A 24,516-nucleotide genomic window follows, 5' to 3' on the forward strand; every position below is an offset into this window, starting at 1 on the left:
ACCCAAGGACTGTCCACTAATTATGACACCATACTTTAATTATGTACTGATTTCACCCTATATCAGCCTTTCCATGATTTTGTCCAGTAAGCTTGTTAAGCTAACTAGTCTATAATAATTCCCTCCAGCCACCCCATTTACCCTTTTTAAATATTGACACAATATTAGCTTTTTCCCCAGTCTTCTAGGACTTTCCTGTATTCCCAGATTTGTTAAGTATCAACCTCAATATAAATATAAAACCCCATTTACTGAGATTCATTACTATATGCATAAGACTTCAACTACTCAGACATCTGTTGGGAAAATATCAAAGAAGGACATAGATTATCCAAAAAATTATTGGAATTTATTGAAGACAATTTTTTTTATATCAGAAGGAGGAGAAAGCTACTAGAGGAGAGGCTGTTCTAGATTTGATTTTGAGAAATAGGGAGGAACTGGTTGAGAATTTGAAAGTGGAAGGCAACTTGGGTGAAAATGATCGTGAAATGGTAGAATTCATTATTCTAAGGAATGGTAGGAGAAAGAACAGCAAAATAAAGAAAAAGGATTTAAAGAAGGCAGATTTTAGCAAACTCAGGGATCTGATAGGTAAGATCCCATGAGAAGCAAGTCTAAGAGGAAAAACAATTGAAGACAGTTGGCAGTTTTTTAGAGACATTAAAAAGGGCACAAGTGCAAACTATCCCACTGTGTAGGAAAGATAGGAAGTATGGCAAGAGACCACTCTGGCTTAACCAGGAGATCTTTAATGATCTAAAACTCAAAAAAGTGTTCTACAAAAAGTGGAAACAAGGTCAAATTAGAAAGAATGAATAGAAACAAATAATGGAAGTAGGGACAAAATTAGAAAGACCAAGGCACAAAACGAGATCAAACTAGCTAGAGACATAAAGAGTAACAAGAAAATATTCTACAAATACATTAGAAGCAAGAGGAAGACCAAGGACCAGATAGGTCCATTACTCAATTAGGGGGGAAGAACAATAACAGAAAACATGGAAATGGTAGAGGTACTTAATGGCTTCTTTGTTTTGGTTTTCACCAGAAAGGTTGGTGGCTATTGGACGTCTAATATAATGAATGCCAGTGAAAATAAGGTAAGATCAAAGGCTAAAACAGGGAAAGAACAAGTTAAAAATTACTTAGACAAGCTAGATATTTTCAAGTCACCAGGGCCTGATGAAATGCGTCCTAGAATACTCAAGGAGCTGACTGAGGAGATATCTGAGCCATTAATGATTATCTTTGAAAAATCATGGAAGATGGGAGAGATTCCAGATGACTGGAAATGGGAAAATATAGTGCCAATCTATAAAAAGGGAAATAAGGACAACCCAGGGAATTACAGACCGGTCAGCTTAACTTCTGTACCTGAAAAGATAATGAAGCAAATAATTAAGTAATCAGTTTGCAAACATCTAGAAGATAATAAGGTGATAAGTAACAGTCAGCATGGATTTGTCAAAAAACAATCATGTCAAACCAACCTGATAGCATTCTTTGACAGGGTAACAAGCCTTGTGGATATGGGGTAATGGTAGATGTGGTATATCTTGACTTTAATAAAACTTTTGATAGTGTCTCACATGACCTTCTCATAAACGAATTAGGAAAATGCAACCTAGATGGAGCTACTATAAGGTAGGTGCAAAACTGGTTCGAAAATCATTTCCAGAAAGTAGTTATCAGTGGTTCATAGTCAAGCTGAAAGGAAATGAGTGGGGTCCCGCTGGGATCAGTTCTGGTTCCAGTTCTGTTTAATATTTTAATCAATGATTTAGTTAGTGGCATAGAGAATAAATTTGGTAGACAATATGAAGCCGGGAAGGGTTGCAAGTGATTTGGAGGATAGTATTATGACTCAAAATGATCTGGACAAACTGGAGTAAGTAGGATGACATTCAGTAAGGACAAATGCAAAGTACTCCACTTAGGAAGGAACAATCAGTTATATACATACAAAATGGGAAATGAGTGCCTAGGAAGGACTATTGTGGAAAGGGATCTGGGGGTCATAGTGGACCACAAGCTAATATGAATCAACAGTGTAACACTGTTGCAAAAAAACCTAACATCATTCTGGGATGTATTAGCAGGAGTGTTGTAAGCAAGACACGAGAAGTAATTCTTCCACTCTACTCTACTCCACTCTGATTAGGCCTCGACTGGAGTATTGTGTCCAGTTCTGGGCACCACAATTCAGTAAAGATGTGGACAAATTGGAGAAAGTCCAGAGAAGAGCAACAAAAAGGATTAAAGGTCTAGAAAATATGAGCTATCAGGGAAGACTGAAAATATTGGGTTTGTTTAGTCTGAAAAAGGGAAGACTGAAAGGGGACATAACAGTTTTCAAGTACATAAAATATTGTGACAAGGAGGAGGGAGAAAAATTCTTCTTCTTAATCTCTGAGAATAGGACAAGAAGCAAAGGGATTAAATTGCCTCAAGGGAGGTTTAGGTTGGACATTCAGAAAAACTTTCTAACTGTCAAGGTGGTTAAGCACTGGAATAAATTGCCTAGGGAGGTTGTGGAATCTCCATCATTGGAGATTTTTAAGAGCAAGTTAGACAAACACCTCTCAGGGATGGTCTAGATCAGGGGTTCCCAAACTTGGTTCGTAGCTTGTTCAGGGTAAGTACCTGGCTGGCCACGAGATGCTTTGTTTACCTGGGCATCCCTAGGTACTGCTGCTCATATTTCCCAGTGGCTGCGGTTCACCATTCCCAGCCAACGGGAGCTGTGGGAAGTGGGAAGCCCGGCAAGCGCCGCTTCCTGCGGCTCCCATTGGCCTGGAACAGCAAACCGCAGCCACTGGAAGCTGCGAGCTGCCATACCTGCAGACACTCAGGTAAACAGAGCATCTCAAGGCCTGCCAGGGGCTTACCCTGAACAAGCTGCGAACCAAGTTTGGGAACCGCTGGTCTAGATAATACTTAGTCCTGCCATCAGTGCAGGGGACTAGACGAGTTGACCTCTCAAGGTCCCTTTCAGTCCTCTGATTCTATGAACATTTTGATAAAGAAATCAGAACAATGATAAATCAACTTGGCACACATTAAATGGATTAAAAGCTGGTTAATTGAAGGACCTCAAAATGTAATTTTAAGTGGACAATCATCATCAAAAAGAAACAGAGTACTTGTGGCACCTTAGAGACTAACAAATTTATTAGAGCATAAGCTTTCGTGAGCTACAGCTCACTTCATCGGATGCATGTAGCTCACGAAAGCTTATGCTCTAATAAATTTGTTAGTCTCCAAGGTGCCACAAGTACTCCTTTTCTTTTTGCGAATACAGACTAACACGGCTGCTACTCTGAAACCAATCATCATCAAGTGGATGTGTTTCTAGTGGGGTCTCACAGGGATCAGTTTGTGGCCCTATGCTATTTAATATTTGTTATTAATAACCTGGAAGAATATATAATATCATTGGGAGAGAATGTCACAGGTTGGTCCCTTGAGAGTCCTTTCAGGCCTTAATCACAGACCACAACCACTCCAGATCCTCTGAACCACCTCTATGTTTTATTATATATTATATGTATTGATCAGTAGCTGACTTTCTCACTTACTTCTGGGGAAGGCTGCAATTGTAGCAACCAATCCTCCCTATTTCTGCTTTCCTTCAGGCTCCTAGCACTTCCTTCCTGCTTATATAATCCTAGCTGCTGGACTGTTTCCACTCAGTTAGCCCCCATCTGTGTCTCCACTGCCAACTGCCTGTCTTTCAGTCAGAGTTCAATTAATTTAAACAGGTGAGGAGTTGAATGACAGGATGTTGAGTTAGCTTCTGAGCTAAGTTATAATTTACCAAAGGTTGTGCCGAATTCTCCATCACTGGAAACTCATAAATCAGGATTGGATCTTGTTAATTTTTTTCTAAAAACATTATGATTCATGCTGATGAAGGATGAAGATTTGAGGGATTCTGAACTTTATAACAAGAATGAGATAGGAAACATTTCCATCAATATTTAACCTTCTCTCCATTTAACACCACTGCAGAAACCCCCTAACAGTACAGCTGTCAATTTCTTTTCAATGGGAAACATAGTAAGACAGAGTTCAACTTCTGTACACTTCATCTATATGAGTATATTGGGACTGAATACAATATTTCACTCATCACTGTTTAAATGCTGTGCTTTCTTAATGACTAAAACTGGTAAATGTGGTTTAAAAGCACCAAGAGTGCACTTCTATCTTTTTTGAGTATTTTAGCTTGAGACAGAAGAACATCAACACTTCAGAGAAGTTGTCACATTAGATTTCAGTACTGAAGCTTCAGTGGAGATCAGCTGTGAATGGGTTAAACTGTACAGATGTTTTAGCCAAGATGAAATAAACTAATTTTAGTGCTATTAAAGAAGTTGCATTTCATCCAGTAATCTCATGGGACGTCCTGGAAGATATTGTGGCACCTGTGACTATTGCCGGTGTATCCACTATAATACAGAATTTAATATACGAAGTATGCTGTTAAATTCCTATTGGATGACTCTTCCAGTTTAAATTAAATTATTGAACAATCACAGAACTGGATTTATTATTATGGAACCTGTAGTACAAAAGAATATCAGCCAAACTCAAATGTTTGCAAAGGGTCAGCATATCTACTGCCACAAGCAAGGAGGCTGCGCGGAGGGAGAGGGAACATGCCCATTTCTGAGCCAGCATTCTTCACAGATCCACAGAGTGATTAAAATGTCAAATCAGCTGACAGCAGCTGATTTGCAAAACAAGTGCATGAGCGAATTCACTTCTAGCAAAAAGTTTTCAAACATTAGTTAAAAAAAATTACAAAGATGCTTTTCAATAACAAACAGTTTGGCGAATGATTGAAAAGGGAGATTTAAAAAAAAATCCCATTCTGGACAACGTGCTTTAAACGATCCAGCAATTCTATCCTCTTGTTCTTCAAATAGACTCCAGTACATTATATGCAGAGAAGAATTTGGAAACATTCTGTCAGATTCCTACAACTGTGATTTCATAGGAAGCATAAAACAAGGCAAATTGATACCTCAATGCAGGTTGAATGCATGAGCTTTTACATGCAGGTTTGAATATTAATCATTCTTGAGTTGGAAATCATATCTAGCAGAATCATTGATATATAGCACCGGAAGTAGTTTGATTTTTATACTGACCTGCTTTATGATGCACTGCTTACAATTGTGTGCACATAAATTAGAAGTAAGCTTTTTATTTATTTAAACCATGGATCATTCTTGTAATAAAAAAGCATTTCAAGCAAGATTTTAAACTTCTCCAAGAGCACCTGTTCAAACAAGAAAGCTTTTTTTATTATTTTATTTTAAATGAATTTTACTGCTCATGAAGAGTGCTGAAATGACGGCCTTCTATTTCTCTTCAAATTGACTGAACACATGTAGCATAGGCAGAAGCTGTTCAAATGTCTCTGACACCTGAATAGTGTTCTTCAAGCCTGACTTAAACGATGACATCTAGCAGTGAGGCAGTTGATATTAAGTCTTTCTGATTCTTTCCATCTGTGGCCTCTGTAAGCATAGCTGCTTAGCCATGGACTCTGGTAATTGTGACATAGAAATTTGTTCACCCATTTCATATAAGCCTCTAACAACCATCATTTGGTCATTTGCTAGAGGTTATTGAATTATTTACAGTGAGAAATTGTGTTATTGAATTTATTCCATGTATCAATTTGGAATGCTGTACTTCATTTTATATGATCATTGAATTTATGCAAACAAATTTCAGTCTATTGATTTCAAACTATTCATAGTGAATATTTGATTATCTCATATTCAGAAATCACTGTTTAAATTGTGTGATTGGTCATCTAATTCACATTGTATTGTCTCTAATCCCTGATTGAATGATTTAATTTTAACAAAGAACTCTCACTTCTACCCAGCACCATTATTATTATTTTTTTTTGGTCAATTAAATTTAGTTTCTAAATTAAATGAAATATGATTTAAGGCCCAAGCCTGAGTCTTCTCCTCTCTAATACATCAATTTTACAGTAATGATACTCCATTAATTTTAGTGTAAAATATGTTTAATGAAGTGGAGAATTTAATCCCTAAACAAATCACTTCCAATAACATTCATATAAGCATAATTTTGTTTGTACGAATATTTGCAATTAAAGAACAATTTTATTTTAGTCCTGAGCCAGCAAGCACACAACTCTGCTGATGATGTATCAGGAATCTTCTAACAACAAAAAGCTGCAGGTGTATATGCTGCATGATAAGATAAGTGAGATTGCTTGGGTTAAGATAATTACTCTCTGTCCATTATTTTCATCCCAAGGTGCATTTGTATGTTATTGAAATGTATGTAGTCATTTAATAGTGGTAGATTAGGAAGCATTTAAGGAGGCAAACATTTAAATCTGAAAGACCAAGGGGAAAAATCAATAGGAGGCAATATGGTATCACAACAATGCTGAAGCCTTCATGCCACAAGTTTAACTGGCAAACGTTCCATAAAGTGTTAATGAATGACTTGGGAACTTTTTAAAAAGATCATAGCAAATCTGTCTAATTTTCTCTGGTTTTCTTCCCTTTCCTCTTGATTAAGGCTACAATTCTGTCATGGGTATTTTTAGTAAAAGTCACGGACTGGTTGTGGGCAATAAACAAAAATTCACAGAAGCTCCCGTGACCTGTCCCTGAATTTTACTAAAAATTCCCTGGAGGGGACATGGAACGAATAGAATCTGTGACTACCATGACAGAATCATAGCCTTACTCATGATTAATGGGCAGAGAGGTTATCTCAGCCCCCAAATCCCTTTAACTGAAGAAAAAACACCCCAAAACAAAAGAAGAGATTTGTACTAGACATAGGTTAGAGTATCATAGCTTGATCAAGACCCAAACTTCTCCAAATTCATCAGGGTTTGGAGACAGCGTTTTAGTTTGGTGTCTGTGTTTAAACACTACATCAACAGTATACAGCATACTGTTGCCTAGGAGACAACTGTAGTAATATTGGCCTGGGGTGGCATTAAAAGGATCAATGGGATCTGACCATAGAAATTCAGAAGAAGTTTAAGGTCTCAGAGCAGAATAGAAGAACTAAACTGGGGTTTCAGACAAGTGGTATCTTTTAAGAATCTATTCACTCTGGGGAAGGTATACACAGGGTAGCCCTTGACTGATCCCCAAAAAGAGCACTCAGAACAATGGTTTGCACTGGGCAATAACTGACTGAAAGCTCTTTGTCAAACCTATCTTAAAGGAAGTCTGAAAGAGGTGGAAAGGGGTGCTCCAATCTTAAAATATTTGCACCATGAAGTGACTATATCTCAGATTCTGTAAAGAGCTTTGAAGATGCTTTTCTGTGAATGGAGAAGGATACTAAGCACCTGCTTCGAGTCGTCTGTTCTGGTCCAATGGTGCTGTTCATGAGCCAGGCCCTGGAATGAGACCTACCATGTCATGGTGTAGAACTGGTCCTTGAAATAGAAGGTCTGCCTTTCTGGAAAAGTGAGGTTGCATTCACCGGTCAATTGGAGGAGGTCTATGAACCATACTCCTCAGCCAATCTAGAGCTAGAGGGGTAAGCAGGCTGTCATTTTTTTTCTCTTAGCAGTCCTAGTTGAAGTCTGGGACTGGAGGGAAGATTGTAGAAGTAATTAAAACAATATCTCCTTTGCCTACCTGGTCATGAATGTGTCATTTGCCAGGGCCCTGGGATCCAGTTAGTAACTGCAGTGCAACCTTTCTGGTCAGTGGCTTGCACTTGATGTGAAGAGGTTGACAGTCAGTGCTTCTGACTATCCCCTAGGATACTTTTTGATGGTCCCATTCCTGATAGGTTTGAGTTCTGTTTAGCCAGCCTTCATGCAGAGCTCTAAGATCTCACATTCTTTCTTGCCCAATAGTACAGAGAAGCTCCCCATTTCAGAAGAGTTGCTTTTCTTGTTCCATTTGCTTCTCATTGCACACTGTTTCACATATGACACTACTACTTTGTTTATCAGTTCATTTGGAAGACATAGCTTTCTAGGTAAATCATCCTATGAAGCATAGTAGCTCAATGCTAACAATCTAAGTACCAGGATGTTGATGAAGAGGGCCTTATTCTTGCCCCACCAATAGTCCTGAAACATGTTTCACACTGAATGTGCCCTCAACCAAATTGACTTCTGTCTGTGATTAAGCAATTAGGAGTGTTGGGCCTCCCTGAGGGTATCCTTTGGAGAGTGCTGTGGCTGTTTATTTACCAGTCTGGGAATGAAACAGTCATGTCTGCAATCTGCATGCTTCCTCCCCTTTTTTGGGCCTCTTCCTCATCTCGTCTTCCATGGTGATCAGTGCAGGTGAGATCAAATGCCTGTTCTGATATGTACAGGTTCTTATAATGCTCTCCTTACAATGGTATCTGAGAAGCTTCCAGAAATATGTTTGTCATTCATTCTCTCCACAGAGGAGACATTGTGTGTGCAATGCAGAGTTTTGTTTTAGAAGTTCATTATGTTTTTTAAACTGCCTGGAAAAAGATATCACATCCAACAACTTGTTAAAGCTGCTGCTTTAACAAAGGCAGAAAATCGATGAGGGAACCAGCTGCAGGAGTGTCTGCAATGAAAATTCTTACCATGTGGATTGGACACTTCCAGTCTCATTGAAAAGAGAGAGTTGATATGCCCAGAAACAGAATTAGGGTCAAGTGCTCCTCAGGAAAATAGCATGAAAGTCCTTTGATAAAAAAATGTCTGTTTTGTGAAATAGGTGAACATGAGTGATGAGAAAAGAGGCTGACAATAGAGGGTTTTTTTAGCAACACTTTACAAAATGTCATTCTGTGATCTTTATCAGTCACTTGTTACTCGTATGACCATATATATATTACAGTTTATATTACAGTTCCCAGTATGTTAAAATAAATTCTCCAGTGTTTCCCATGACAGCATCATATGAAGGCAGACAACTAAGTATTGACAAATTTGATAAGTGCTTATATACAAATGCTAGAAGTCTAAATACTAAGTTGGGTTAACTTGAGTGACTGGTATTAAATGAGGATATAGATACGTGAGGTGTCACACGTATTGATGTTGGAATGGTGATAATCAATGGAATATGGTAAAAACAGGGTACCAAAAATATATTTAGGAATGACGGAGGAAGTTATTCTGGGAAGGGGAGGGGCACTATATGTGAAAGAAACCATAAAGTCAAATATAGTAAAAGTCTTAAATGAATCAAAGCGTACCAGACAATCTCTATGGATAGAAATTCTGTGCTTGAGTAATAAGAGTATAGCAGTAGGAATATACCTCAGATCACCTGACCAGGATGGTGATGGTTATTGTGAAATGGTCAAGCAGATTAGAGAGGCTACAAAACCAAAAAACCCAATAGTAATGCAGGATTTCAATTATCCCCATATACAATTAACTTAGGCTTGAATAGAGACTGGGAATGGATGAGTCATTACACAAAGTAAAACTATTTCCCCATGGTATTTCTCCCTCCCACCCCATCCCCCACTGTTCCTCTGATATTCTTGTTAACTGCTGGAATTAGCCTACCTTGCTTGTCACACATCCTCCCCCCCCCCCGCTGCTGGTGATGGCTTATCTTAAGTGATCACTCTCCTTACAGTGTGTATGATAAACCCATTGTTTCATGTTCTCTGTGTGTGTGTATATAAATCTCTCCTCTGTTTTTTCCACCAAATGCATCCGATGAAGTGAGCTGTATCTCACGAAAGCTTATGCTCTAATAAATTTGTTAGTCTCTAAGGTGCCACAAGTACTCCTTTTCTTTTCACACAATAAAGAGATCATCTTGGAGTCATCTTAGATACTTTTCTGAAAATATTTACTCAGTTTGCAGCAGCAGTCAAAAAAATTAACAGAATGTTAGCAACTGTTAGGAAAGTGATAGATAATATGACAGAAAATATTATGTCACTATATAAAACCATGGTATACCCACCACTGAAATACTGCATGCAGTTTTGGTTGCTCCATCTAAAAAAAGATATATTAGAATTGGAAAAAGTACAGAGAAGGACAACAAAAATTATTAGGGATATAGAAAAACTTTCATATGAGGAGAGATTAAAAAGACTGGGACTGTTCAGCTTGGAAAAGAGACTATTAAGGAGGGATATGATAGAGGCATGGGCAGTGGGTGAACCCCCGCGTTGGGGAGGTTAGCTCGCTGGCCCTGCCCCCCCTGCACGCCGGAGCCCCAACCCTCCACCCCCGTTACAGGAGGAGCACACAATTACAACACAGAATACAAAGTGTACAGAGCTCACTTTATATTTTTATTATACATATTTGCACTGTAAAAATAAAAAATAGTATTTTTCAATTCACTTAACTCTATTTTTACAATACTTGTATTATGTACAAAAAATAATTGCATTCAAAAATAAAACAATGTAAAACTTTAGAACCTACAAGTCCACTCAGTCCTACTTCTTGTTCAGCAAATCACTCAGACCAACAAGTTTGTTTACATTTGCAGGAGATAATGCTGCCTGCTTCTTGTTTACAATGTCACCTGAAAGTGAGAACAGGCATTCACATGGCATTGTTGTAGCCAGCGTTGCAAGATATTTGTGTCACATGCACTAAAGATTCATATGTCCCTTCATGCTTCAACCACCATTCCAGAGGACATACGTCCATGCTGATGATGGGTTCTGCTCAATTATGATCCAAAGCAGTGCAGACCAATGCATGTTCATTTTCACCATCTGAGTCAGATGTCACCAGTAGAATGTTCATTTTCTTTTTTTGGTGGTTCGGGTCCTGTAGTTTCCACATCGGAGTGTTGCTCTTTTAAGACTTCTGAAAGCATACTCCACACTCCATCCCTTTCAGATTTTGAAAGGCACTTCAGATTCTGAAATCATGGGTTGAGTGCTGTAGATATCCTTAGAAATCTCACATTGGTACTTTCTTTGTGCTTTGTGAAATCTTCAGCGAAAGTGTTCTTAAAATGAAAAACATGCTGGGTTATCATCTGAGACTGTTGTAATATGAAATATATGGCAGAATGCAGGTAAAACATAGAGCAGAAGACATGAAATTCTGCACCAAGAACTTCAGTCACAAATTTAATTAATGCATAATTTTTTTAACGAGCATCATCAGCATGGAAGCATGTCCTCAGGAATGGTGACCAAATCATAGAGGGGCATATGAATGTTTAGCATATCTGGCATGAAAATACTTTGCAATGCTGGCTACAAAAGGGCCATGCAAATGTCTGTTATCTCTTTCAGGTGATATTGTAAATAAGAAGCGGGCAGCATTATATCCCATAAATGTAAACAAACATGTTTCTCTTAGCAATTGGCTTCACAAGAAATAGGACTGAGTGGAATTGTAGGCTCTAAAGTTTTACATTGTTTTGTTTTTGAGTGCAGTTATGTAACCAAAAAAAATCTACATTTGTAAGTTGCACTTTCATGATAAAGAGGTTGAACTATGGTACTTATGTGAGGTGAATTGAAAAATACTATTTCTTTTATCATTTTTACAGTGCAAATATTTGTAAAATATATATATTTATTAAAAATATAAAAGTGAGCACTGTACACTTTGTATTCCATGTTGTCATTTAAATCAATATATTTGAAAATGTAGAAAAAACATCCAAAATATTTAAAATATTTCAATTGGTATTCCATTGTTTAACAGTGCAATTAATCATTTTTAATCTTGATTTTTTTTTGTTACTCACATGAGTTAACTGCAATTAATCAACAGCCCTAGTTTTTATACGAGAGTTTGAAGGACATTGAATTCTCTCAGTCCAGCCCAATTATAAAAACACCTGCACTATATAAATTTGTGCTGATCCATTGTGAAAATTATGAGCTTTCAATAACTCACAATATATCTAATTTCATTCCGATGGTGTTGTGGTCAAGTTGTTACATTTTGGGAGCAGTACAAAGCATGTAATGGGGACATTTGTTCATGAAACCTTAAAATTTGTTTTCTCATTAACATTGCTTAAAAAGAACATCTGTGCTTACTTAATCATACTATACACTGTATAGATTGGCTTCTACTATAGGTCGAATTAAGAATTGGGACCAGATTCAAGCTGTTCCCCATGATCAAAGTGTTGAGATTTTCAGTTCTATTGCAGCTCATTATAAAGATAAGCTCTAATCAGAACATTTGGATCTGACTCTAGTTTTGAATTTTTAACCCATCTGAAATTAAGGTTTCAGGCTCTTCTCTGTTTCTCTACTTCAATTTACCTTCTGTAAGATTAGAACAGGATTTAAATTGCAGTACGGGGGAGGTAATTGCCTTGTAGTTAAAAACCTAGGCATTTTTGAGGTTCCCATGACTGTAGTATCTGAGAGATCATTAATGTATTTGTCCACAAAACGCTATTGTGAGGAATTTTCCTTATTTTACAACTGGGTCAAGGAGTCACAAAAAAAGGTTGTGACTTGCTCAAGGTCACAGAGGACATCTGTGGCCTACTGGGAAATCAACCTAGGTCTCCCATGCCTTGGGTTAGGGCCCTCGCCACCATCTGGCAAGATGTAGGGAACAACTTGAATCATTCTGAAGATACACTTTCTCCTTGCATCACTAATCCTCCTTTGGGTTTGTGACAATGTCAGTTTACAGTTTGGAGAGAGGCACTGATAAATTCTAAAGGGACTAAGCCCTGTGCTCCCAGTACAGGTATGAACTGTGCGGTGAGTTCAAGAATCTTACCCATTTAAAATTCTGCAAATAAAACCCAGACTGCAGGTACGATAGGCATTATTTTCTAGATTACTGCAACAGGGCATGCAACAGCTACCATTTTGATTTCTTACATTCTCTATGGTGTTTAGAGGAGCAGGCTGACATTATTTCATAGGAATTAAAGACGCGTATAATTAACTCTATACAATAGCCCTGCGATGGTGCCATGTATTATCTCTGTCATATGAAAACATCTCATACAGTCACTTTACTTTTTGGAGTTTAAAAGTCATCATCTGTCAGCTCGTATATCCCACTGATTTTGACCCTATGAGCCTGGAAGCCACTAGAAAATAAAGAAAATCTGAAAACATATTGGAAAACAGAGAGCCCTTTGTAGCACTGAATTTAGCATAGCACTAAAGCACATGCGATGGGATTTAGGCATGTGATTAATTGCTGTGTTGAAGAAAGTTGGAATTACTCATGTGCTTAAAAGTAAGCCCATGCTTTAATTGTTTTGCTGATTGGGGCCTGTATTTGTGGCTATTTCTAAATAGCAGCAATATGTAAGCTTTCTAAACTGCTTGGCAGCCAGCTTTTACTGTGAGTGATTTGCAGCTTTCTGACAATAATATGTTGACTGCCAGACAAGCATTAATTTAGCATTATATTATGCGTACAAAACAATTGGAGAAACTATTATCGCTTATTGTTATATATGTCTGAAGTTATAACCAGTCACATAATTTACCCCCCCCCCATTAAACTGCACAGCTCATGCCAAGTCTTCTTCCTGGATTAATCATGTATACATGGTAATCATTTATGACTGCAAAAGAAAAAGAGCTGGAATTGTCAGTTTTGACTGGTAAAGCTCTTCAAAGTTGCAACACCCCAAATAATAAAATTCTCTGAGAAGAAAAAAGTACTTAAAGAAATTAATCAAGGCATATTTTTGAGGGATGGAATGAAATGCCCTTCACATGCTGTTCTACTGTAATATGAAAAAGAAAGCATAGGGCTAAATTCTACTAGCAGTTTCATCCATCCAAGCCCATTGACCAATAAGGATGAATGGCTGTAAGGGAAGGCATTTTTGGCCTATAATTCTTACAAATTGGTGGTGCTGGGTAAATCATTCATTAAGAATGCTGCCAAGTTTCACTCTCCTTGGCTTTTTTGCCTCTTAGGGAGAAATGATCAATTAATGTCAGTTGACTTTATCTCAACATAGAAAGAGATCAGTGATCTGAAGATCAGGTTCTGTCTCTCCTTACAGTCCTCCCCTTGCAGTCTTTGTTAGCCATTCCTGCTTTTCAGGCATTCCAATTAGTTGCTTAGAGACCTATTCCTAAACAAGTTGTAACAGAGGCTAATCCAAAGGTTTTGCTAGAAACAATCCTAACAGCTACCTAAACCCAACAGTCAAAATCTAGTTTATTCAAATCAAGGTTCTGTCTGGGCTCAAACATAGCAGACCTTGGACAAATGACCTGAGAACCCAGGCTTTCAAAGACTTTGGCACATGCTCAGTGTTTAATTTGTGCCAGGGCTGAGCCCAAGCACCTCTTGGTTTTGCAGTTCATAGCCCCAGCACCTCAGGACTTGCTGCATCAGTTATGAATGTAAAAAAAAATGCTTAAGCCCCAGCACTTTGTTCATTGCAAATTAAGCACTGCTCCTACTTAACCTCATGCTTTATGATTTAAATAAGAATATTCATTGTGTAAAGTTAAGCACATATGTATGTCTGTGCAGGATTGAGACCTTAGGTTTTTGTTTTTGTTTTTAACTGAAAGATCTAGGAGACATTATTAAGGCCAGGTCTATACTACAAACTTACATCAATATAGCTCAAAGAGAAAAGGAGGACTTGTGGCACCTTAGAGACTATCAGATTTATTTGAGCATAAGCTTTCGTGAGCTACAGCTCACTTCATTGGATGCTGTGTTGCTCAGGGGTGTAAAATATCCACACCCCTAGTGATGTGAGTGGGCTTCTCACATTGATATAGCTACCGCCTTTCACAGAGGTGGATTCATTATACTGGCAGGAGAAGCTATCCCATCAGCATAGCAGTGTCTTCACTAAAGTGCTACAGAAGCACAGCTGTGCCAGTGCAGGTTTTAAGTACAGCCTGGCCCGAAGATGACAGATTAAAAATGAGCCAATAATGTAGCAATCAAAATTTGAGGAAATGTCAAACAGCCATAAAATCCACTTACAGAGTATTTGCTAGTTTGGAATCTTTGGAATGTGAAGAGTTACTTGAAAAAAATGTGGTTTTATATTCCCTGGATGTGTTTGACATTTACTACATATTCTAAAATTATTCCATATATGTCTTAAATCACTTCCATTTGGATCATTTTCCACTTAGTCTAGAAGAACTGTAATGGACAGGAAGCTTTCATGAGCTACAGCTCACTTCATCAGATGCATTTGAAGTGAGCTGTAGTTCACGAAAGCTTATGCTCAAATAAATATGTTAGTCTCTAAGGTGCCACAAGTACTCCTTTTCTTTTTGCGAATACAGACTAACACGGCTGCTACTCTGAAACCTGTAATGGACAGTGTCATGTCTGCATCATTATAGATAAAGAAAATATTTTATGTAAAAAACATAATGAGTGGAATGGTTCTTGGTATTCCAGCCTATCATTTACCATCATGATTTAAAATACCACTGTGATGGATGAAAATACTAATGATATGTTTGTTGAGTGATTTGCTGAGTAGAATTTTGCAAGGTTGCTTTCATTAATAATGCAGATGTAGACCCCTCCCCTCCAAACCTTGCCAGGGATGTTTTGATAAGGCCTTTATGTACTGTGAATTGGCTCCAAAGGACTATAACTACTTCCAGCTGAATTGTAGACAATATGAGAACTGCACATCCCATGATGCCATATTTGGTGTCTCTGGGACTCTTTGGACTTGGGTCTGTGATCCAGCATCTGGAGAAACTGAAAGCAAGAGATGCTACAGGGATTTCAATGATAGGATGCAAGTCTGAGGGCAGGGTCAAGCTAAGGGAAGCTAAAGAAGAGAAGAGACTGGAAAAGGGGGAGTGGGAGAAGAAAGATCAAGTACCTGAAAAAGAGAGTCAGGAGTTTCATGAGAAGGGGTTGCGAGGCCAGATGCCAGCTGTGCTACCTTACCAGTGCTGTACATCTATGCTACAGTAACTTGGTGCTAGGCACAAATCCTGTAATTTAAAATTCTTGTATCTTTTGTTCTTTTTTTTAAAAAAATGATAGAATTCTCTTTTTCCTTTGTCAAGCCATTAAAGATAAGTAATGGAGTGAGGGGAGAAAGAACCACTGCAGCAAAACATCTTTTTTTTTCCATTTCCCCCCAGTAACATTACAATAAAAATGCTAATTAAGATCAGGGGAAATATTGTGAGTATGTGTTCAAACTAAACCAGTGGTGGGCAACCTGCGGCCCATGGGCAACACGCCACCTGCCAGGGTAATCCGTTGGCAGGCTGCGAGACACTGTTTACATTGACCGTCTGCAGGCATGGCTGCTCACAGCTCCCAGTGGCTGTGGTTCACCTTCCCGGCCAATGTGGTTCACCTTCCCGGCCAATGGGAGCTGCAGGAAGCGGCGACCAGCACATCCTTGCGGCCCACACCGCTTCCTGCAGCTGTCACTGGCTGGGAATGGTGAACCGCAGCCACTGGGAGCTGCGGGCAGCCATGCCTGCAAAGGGTCAATGTAAACAAACTGTCTCGTGGTCCGCCAGTGTATTATCCTGTTAGGTTGCATGCGGTAGGTTGCCCACCACTGAACTAAATCAAAGTTTTGATTTAATTACATTAAAAGTGATTTTTCTAGGGTGATCATGAGGCAGAGCAGTGAATAGTATTAACTTACCCCTACAGACTGTGATGAAACTAAAAATGCATACTCTAATATGAAATTGCTCTAAAATGACATCCCATTGTATGAGAGTGTGCACATTTCTGTGATATCGCATCCAACATTCACTTAGTATCAAAGCTCACATGCTGTCTACAGGTCTATGATATAAGACTCTGTGATTACATTTTTAATGACAATAGAATCATTTTCCCCCAACAAATACCAGACACAGCCAATAAACCCAAAAATGCCAGACTATGAGTTGACACCCAGTCATCAAAAGTCTTATTAAAACACAATTTGAGCCACTTGTGTCATACTGTGATATACAGTATAGCAAATATGTTTTATAAACCGCCCTGCTGTGCTTAGAGGTATATTCTTTCTTAGTTACACAAGGATTTACATACGCAAATTTTCTAGTTAGAGCCTGATTCTTATTTTTAATGGAAATTAGGTGTACAAGTCAATATGGGCTGAGCAGAAAAATAGAAAAAAAAATGGTAATTCAGAGAAATTAGCACAAAAGATCAGCGTATTTAGGCAACGCCCTGGAACTATTTTACTCTGTGAAGTATGCTAAGAAATCATGATAGAGGACATATAACTTCATAATGGCTGGATTCAAAACTCATAGCAACTGTTACAACAGGTGAATTACACTCTGCAGATATGACTGCAATAATATAATACAGATATTTCAATATTTATCTGTTTGTAAGAAACTCTAAATAGTTTTGTGATTGTTCAGCACATCTTTATTGAAAAGTGTTAATAATTTCAAATCAAGTTTCTTTGACACATTACATTAAAATAATGAACCCATTAGGTTAGCATGGAGGTTCTTTTAAGCATTTTGATTGCTGATTATAACATCAACTAAAGAGAGTGTATATTTTTAAATCTGTGGTACATGAACCATATTCCCGTATTATCTCTTGTAATGTTAAATACCTTTTGCCTAATATAAATTAATTACCATAATTTGACAATTCCTTTAAATTAACCATGCCCTGATTACTTGTATATTAAATTTGTATCTACTTTTATGATCTAAAGCTTTATTTTCCATCTTTTAGATTAAACTGAGAATAAAGACTGTGTTACAGAATAAGTGCATTTTTAAAGTTGCAAACTAATACTACTAGCCCTGCTTTTTTCAGGGTGCCTTAATGATTCTGAACCAAATTTTCCTCTCAGTTACACCAGTCCAGTCCCATTGAAAGCACTGGTGTAATTAAAAGGAGAATTTAGCCCTGTGGGTAAATACAATCTTTTACATCCGCCAAAAAGAAAGAGACAATATATAAAGCTGATCAAGTGGAACAAAAATTAAGCAACTGGTTATGGGTCATGTCCTTGAAAATATCCCAAAATATTAGACAGTCTTGGACTGTCAACAAGAATATTAATACATTCATCAAGTGTAAAATAAATTCTGGAATAAAATCACACATACTCATTCATACTGAATAAAATTCAGCCTTTTGTATAGGGCTAGCCCAAGGCTTATGCATCACTCAAGTCATACTTAAGCCCTCTGAATAAAGAGTTGTGAGGGGCTTAATTGATGTGTAAGCCTTGTACTGTCCCTTTGCCCAGGGTGAATTCTTTCAGTGATGCGCAAGTAAACTTTTTGGCATGTCAGGTTAAAAAAGACATGAAGAATAATCTTTTCACAAGTAGGCTGCCTTGAGAGAAAATAATCTTAAAAACTGCAAAAGTGTATTGAAACTGTCTGATTTTTAATCTGTTATATACACCAGATCTTCCCAGTTCAAAGTAAGATATTTAAAAATTCAATTACCTTTCCACAAATGGATTCTGAGCAGGCTTATATCCTAGCTAAAGAGAATAAGTTAGAGGAAATGAAGAAAAGATACAGAGGGACCTAGACATATTAGAGGATTGAGCAAAAAAAAATCTGAAGAGGTTCAACAAGAACAAGTGCAGAGTCCTGCACTTAGGATGGAAGAATCTTATGCACTGCTACAGACTAGGGACCAAGGAGTACTTGTGGCACCTTAGAGACTAACAAATTTATTTGAGCATAAGCTTTTGTGAGCTACAGCTCACTTCATCGGATTCATGGAATGCATCCGATGAAGTGAGCTGTAGCTCACGAAAGCTTATGCTCAAATAAATTCGTTAGTCTCTACAGTGCCACAAGTACTCCTTTTCTTTTTTGCGAATACAGACTAACACGGCTGCTACTCTGAATACTAGAGACCGAGTAGCTAGGCAGCAGTTCTGCAGAAAAGGACCTAGGGGTTACAGTGGACAAGAAGCTGGATATGAGTCAACAGTGTGCCCTTGTTGCCAAAAAGGCTAGCAACGTTTTGGGCTGTATAAGTAGAAGCATTGCCAGCAGATTGAGGGACATGATCATTCCCCTCTTTTTTGGCATTGTTGAGGCCTCATCTAGAGTACTGTTTCCAGTTTGGGCCCCACACTACAAGAAGGATGTAGAAAAACAGGAAAGAGTCCAGAGGAAGGCAACAAAAATGATTAGGGGGCTGGAGCACATGATTTATGAGGAGAGGCTGAGGGAACTGGGATTATTTAGTCTGCAGAAGAGAAGAATGAGGGGGAATTTGATAGCTGCTTTCAACTACCTGAAAGGGGGTTCCAAAGAGGATGGATCTAGCCTGTTCTCAGTGGTAGCAGATGACAGAACAAGGTCTCAAGTTGCAGTGGGGGAGGTTTAGGTTGGATATTGGGAAAAACTTTTTCACTTGGAGGGTGGTGAAGCACTGGAATAGGTTACCTAGGGAGGTGGTGGAATCTCCTTCTTTAGAGGTTTTTAAGGTCAGGCTTGACAAGCCCTGGCTGGGATGATTTAGTTGGGGATTGATCCTGCTTTGAGCAGGGGGTTGGAATAGATGACAACCTGAGGTCCCTTCCAACCCTGATATTCTATGATTCTAAGAACTTTTTGAGCCAAGTTCTATTTTCAGCTGAAATTTTATCAGATTTAGAAACAACCAATTCCACCATTGCTATAAGTTTTTGTTTCTTTGAAAGAGAGGTCCAACTAATAGTCTAATTTGATGTCGCAATAATTACGGTAACATGGAACAAGATAAGGATGCCTCTCAACATATGTCATGTAAGCTGATATCCTTTTCTGTGTTGTAAAACTGTTTGATAAGATACAGCAACAAAATTAGAGTGCTTATTAGTCTCATGAAAACATAAGACCTAGTTTTACTGATAATAGTCCCGATTCTCTTCTCTCTTAGTTTTATTTCAGAGTGACTCCCTTGCCTTTGATGGAGTTGTGCTTGATTTTCACCAGTTTAAGTGAGAGGGTAATCAGGCCCAATAGTTATAGTTTTCAGGAGGTAAATGAATTGGTAAAATAAATAAATACAAGAATTAACAGATATTTTAAAGTTAGATGGAGAAGTATTCAGTCAATTACACCAATGGACAGTTCTAACCAGTGGGTGAAGAAAATGGAATTTTGGAGAACAAAAATGGATAGAGGTCTTGGGTCAAATTCTGGACCCTCCTGCACAAAGACGTTGAGTTTTGTAAATGGGACTGCACAGGAGACTGAGAGAGAATGGAAAGTTTATTCCTCTTGCAACAACAAACTGTAAAGTCATAATGTTTGCCCTGCAAGAGGCACTACAAGAAGCCTCAGAACTAAAATAGTGACTGCTGAGCTTGTGATCTCCCTTCACAAAGAATTTGGTTCATGTAGTTGTGGATCCCCTGGTCACACCTCCAGGCCTGTCCTCTACCACCAGTGTTCCTTCCCCGATCCCCCCCTCTGCATTGTTACAGAGAAGAATACTAGAAATATTTGTTCAATGATGTGCATAAGGGTTGTAGACTCTTCGCAATGCTGCCTTTCCCTGATTTCTCTCATCTGTGAATGGGGATTATGCTAATTTTTGCTGGGTCTGAGGATTGTTGTGGCACTAGAATGGCTGGGAAAAATTTTCACAAGCTATTTAAAAATTTGGGCCACGATCAAAACAAATTTTACCTTATTTAAATATTCTTAGGCAAAAAAGAGGCACTAGCAGGGTTTTCCTCTTTCTTCGAAATTGTGTTCTTTAGTTTATTTATTGTATGTAGGTATGCATATCAATATAAATATGGAAAAATTATTTGAGTCATGAACAATTTCACTTCATGCCCAGGATGTCTTACACACACATTTGTATATGAGTTGGGGGCGGGATGGGGAGGCACTAAGATGACATCTTGGATATAATGAGAAATTGTTCATGACAAATAATTTTGCCAGAACCATATTAATACACATAGGATTCTCAAATAAAATAAAAACAGACAATACTTGAAATGACTGCTGCCATATGACTTTGAGTTGTATAGCAGTTGACAACACTGAGTCATGGAAAATATCATCAGAAGACTAGTTTAGAAATAATTATGGGGCAAATGTTTCTTTAATTCAGGAGTCAACAACATTCGGCATGTGACCCATCAGGGTAATATGCTTGCAGGTTACGAGACATTTTGTCTATGCTGACCGTCCACAGGCATGGCCCCCTGCAGCTCCCAGTGGCCACGGTTCACCATTCCTGGCCAATGGGAGCTGCGGGTGACCATGCCTGTGAACGGTCAACGTAAACAAAATGTCTTGTGGCCCACCAGCGGACTACCCTGACGGGCCGCGTGCCGAAGGTTGCTGACCTCTGCTTTAATTAAATATGTTTCTAATTGTCTGGCTATACCGAAAGAAGGTCAGGAGACACTTGATATGGATTTAGTCAGGCTGAAATTTTATTATTAGATGATTGGGACTATCCAGCAGATGAAACTGCACAGTGCAGGCAACTCCATGTTCATTCAAATAGCTACCCAGGCCTTCCACTAGCCACCCCCTTCATTTTCCATCCAGATGGCCAGCCAACCCAAGGCTTGGATCTTGCCATCCATTCCCCCCTCCACCCCCCAAGAAGATGTTAAGATGTTAAAAAAGGGGTAGGTTCCTTGCCATACCAATCATAGGAGCCCCGAACCTCTCTCCCCTCCATTCTGTTCCTTTAACCAGCATCTCCTTTTTAAGTCCTTTACTAGGCCATTTGTCTGGTCACTGGATACCTTCCCTATGGAGTACCTGCACTGGACATCCACCCTACACTTACAAAATGGGTTGTGACATATTGTCTAATCCCTTTTCTTCATCACTATAATAGGTCCTCCCTGACACGCAATCTGGGGAAAGGGGAAAAAAAAACCCATTCTATCTAAGCCAATATGGTGGTGAGGGAAATATTTCTTCCCAGCCCCCCTAAAAAGGAGTGCAATGCCCACAGCAGGTCCTAACCTAGGGTAACCAGATATTCTGATTTTATAGGGACAGTCCTGATATTCGGGGCTTTTACTTATATAGGTGTCTATTACCCCACCCCTCACCCCCATCCTGATTTTTCACACTTGCAATCTGGTCACCCTATCCTAGCCCAACAGAAATATGTTTCTAAATGTATGAACTGTAGTTTAATATTTTAAATTATTTTACTTTATAGATTGTAACTGGCTGAAATTAAATTAAAAAGCAAAATTTCCCTAATGTTTTGTTACTGATTGTCCCAGAGCTTCTGAGTGCATGAGAAATAAAGGATCATGTAAATAAAGAAATATGATGTATTACAGAATGCTGAAATATATTTCCTGGAATTCTCACAACTGTTGATGCCTAGGAAAGATGCATTTATTTTAACCATATAGGCCCATGGATATGACTAGAAATTGATTATTCTATAACGTTATTAGGAAAAATCCTGAGCATGACTGTCTCAAAGGATCATGACGTCTATTCCAGATGTCCAGATGTCTATTATCTTGGAAAATATTATTGACTCTTGAAAAAATATTTACCAGAATGTATTTATGAAGGAAGCGAAAATGTTGAAAACCTCGAGGAATTAATGGCTGCTTTGAAGAACTTCTGTAGTATATACTGGTGGAAGTAAAAAGTATGCTTCCTCTGAGATACTTTTAGTATTGTCTATTTAGTCCCCTGAGACTGATTTGACAGTCTGATACCTTTAAAGAATGAATAATATTTTGATTGAATTCATTATGAATGAACAACATATTGAGGGGGTATAGCTGTTTTAATCAAGATGACATGGACATCGAATTTAATTGTCTTTTTCTCCAAAATTAACCCTTAGAAAAGTACAGAATATTTTGTTTTTCTATAAAGGCAAGGGTGAGGAATTAACTTTTATTTTTAAATAAACATTCTGTATATGAAAATTCTCTATTCATTATTGTTATATTTCATACGATGTTACCTTGTCTCTCCTAGGGGAAAATGTGCTTGATTTTTAAAAATGGAAACATTAAATTAAAATGAGGGTAAATTCTATTAGAGAATGAGGCAATTAGAAAAGTCAAGATTGTCTTTAACAAATATTTATTTCAGACCAGTTTATGTATCATTCTCTGTTCAGCTGAGGTTGCTAGTACTGCTGATTTCCCTTTACAATTCCTAACATTTTTTTAAACAAACATGAATTTTCCAAGTGTTTTGATCATGTTTGACTATCCTACATGGTATTTTCTCCTTGCGCACTGCTATAGGTGTTTCTAATGCATTGAATTAAATAATCATTATTTGATTAATGAAGTTGTATCTGGAGTTGGTAATGACTTTATGCAAGCATTTATTTTCTTATTCCTAAGCCTACTGAAATGATCAAAGGCTGAAACAAATATTGCATTCATGCCTTTGATGCATTATCTCATCTTTTGTAGGAGAACATATGGTGTCTCTGTGATCAAAGACTGCACAACAAATGCCATAACTAAATTGTTATTGAATATGTTTTAGGAAGAAAAAAATAAAAATAAGTTGATTATAAACTTTGGGCCAAGGGAGTATAATATTCTACCACTATAAAATCTGGTTAAGTAAAAATAAATAAAGTTATGTTAAAACAAGTCTGTGTTCTCAAAGGCACTTACCGTTGTTTATACAGATTACTGCAGAAGCATGTTTTGTCTTTGATCTACTAAGGAGTGCATCAAGGAAATCATGACTAGTTATATGCTTCTTCATCTAATCTCCTTCCACCTCTACAGGTAAAGCAATACAAAAAGCATATATGCTTTAGCAAACATCAGGAGAGTTTTTATGGTAACAGTCTCTATGGAAGCTGTTGACTAGTCCTTACCTCAACAGGGTTTCTCTACTCATATGTACAGTCTATTTCTAGATAGGGATGTAAATCCAAAAACTCCAGAGTAAATCAGGAGTAATGTCTTTCATTTCAAAAGCATTTCTTCTCACACTCAGCATATCTCACACTGTATGTTTCCTCTATGGTTAAAGATGCTGGTCCAGATTCTCAGTTGGTGTAAATTGGTGCATCTGCATTAACAAAAATTGAGAGATCTGTCCATGTATTTTATTCTCTGAGGAATCTCATAATTATGTTAATATATGATTCTCACAGTTCAGGGCAACAGCACCTCTGTATCCCCTCAGTGGTTCAGTAAGAGCATTCACTCTTTGCTTTCAGCTCCCCATTTGTGGCTTCTCTTGCATCTCTATCCTTTCTAACCAGGGTATCCCTACAACATTCTCCAACCAAAGTGCTACACTGGGACCAAGGAGGATCCCAACCTGGTCCCCTCCATCTCCAGCAAGAGGATCCTGGGTTGCATCTGTGAAGAGGACAACAGCTGTGTGATCTGGTTCTGGTTGCACAAGGGGGAGCCCCAGCGCTGCCCTCCTGCGGTGCCCATTACAAACTGGTCCCCTGCCATCTGCCACACTGAGAGGGTGCCCTGACCCCTGCGGGACCCTCCTGTCTCTGTTCTGTGGGATCCCAGGCCAAGCTGCCTTCTCTTTACAATGTCGTGTTACTTCTTGGAGCCAATAAAGAGTTGGTGTGTTAAAGGCATTGCCTCTTTTAAAAAAAACAAAAAACAAACAAAAAAGACTGTTCCCTGCCTT

General features: G+C 38.3%; 2 protein-coding genes across 4 annotated transcripts in view; both read left to right on the forward strand.

Moving 5' to 3' along the window:
- CDH18 (cadherin 18) overlaps positions 1-24,516 on the forward strand; it is a 908,539-nt gene that overhangs the window by 38,736 nt on the left and 845,287 nt on the right. The window lies entirely within an intron of this gene.
- LOC119850648 (cytochrome c oxidase subunit 5B, mitochondrial-like) lies at positions 19,638-24,471 on the forward strand. Its single transcript, XM_038389074.2, is given in 3 exon segments — positions 19,638-19,674; positions 24,125-24,289; positions 24,292-24,471. Coding segments are annotated over 3 exon segments (249 nt in total). The 3' UTR covers positions 24,339-24,471.

The sequence above is a fragment of the Dermochelys coriacea genome, chromosome 2 (genome assembly GCF_009764565.3).
Source record: "Dermochelys coriacea isolate rDerCor1 chromosome 2, rDerCor1.pri.v4, whole genome shotgun sequence".
Classification (NCBI taxonomy): Eukaryota; Metazoa; Chordata; order Testudines; family Dermochelyidae; genus Dermochelys; species Dermochelys coriacea.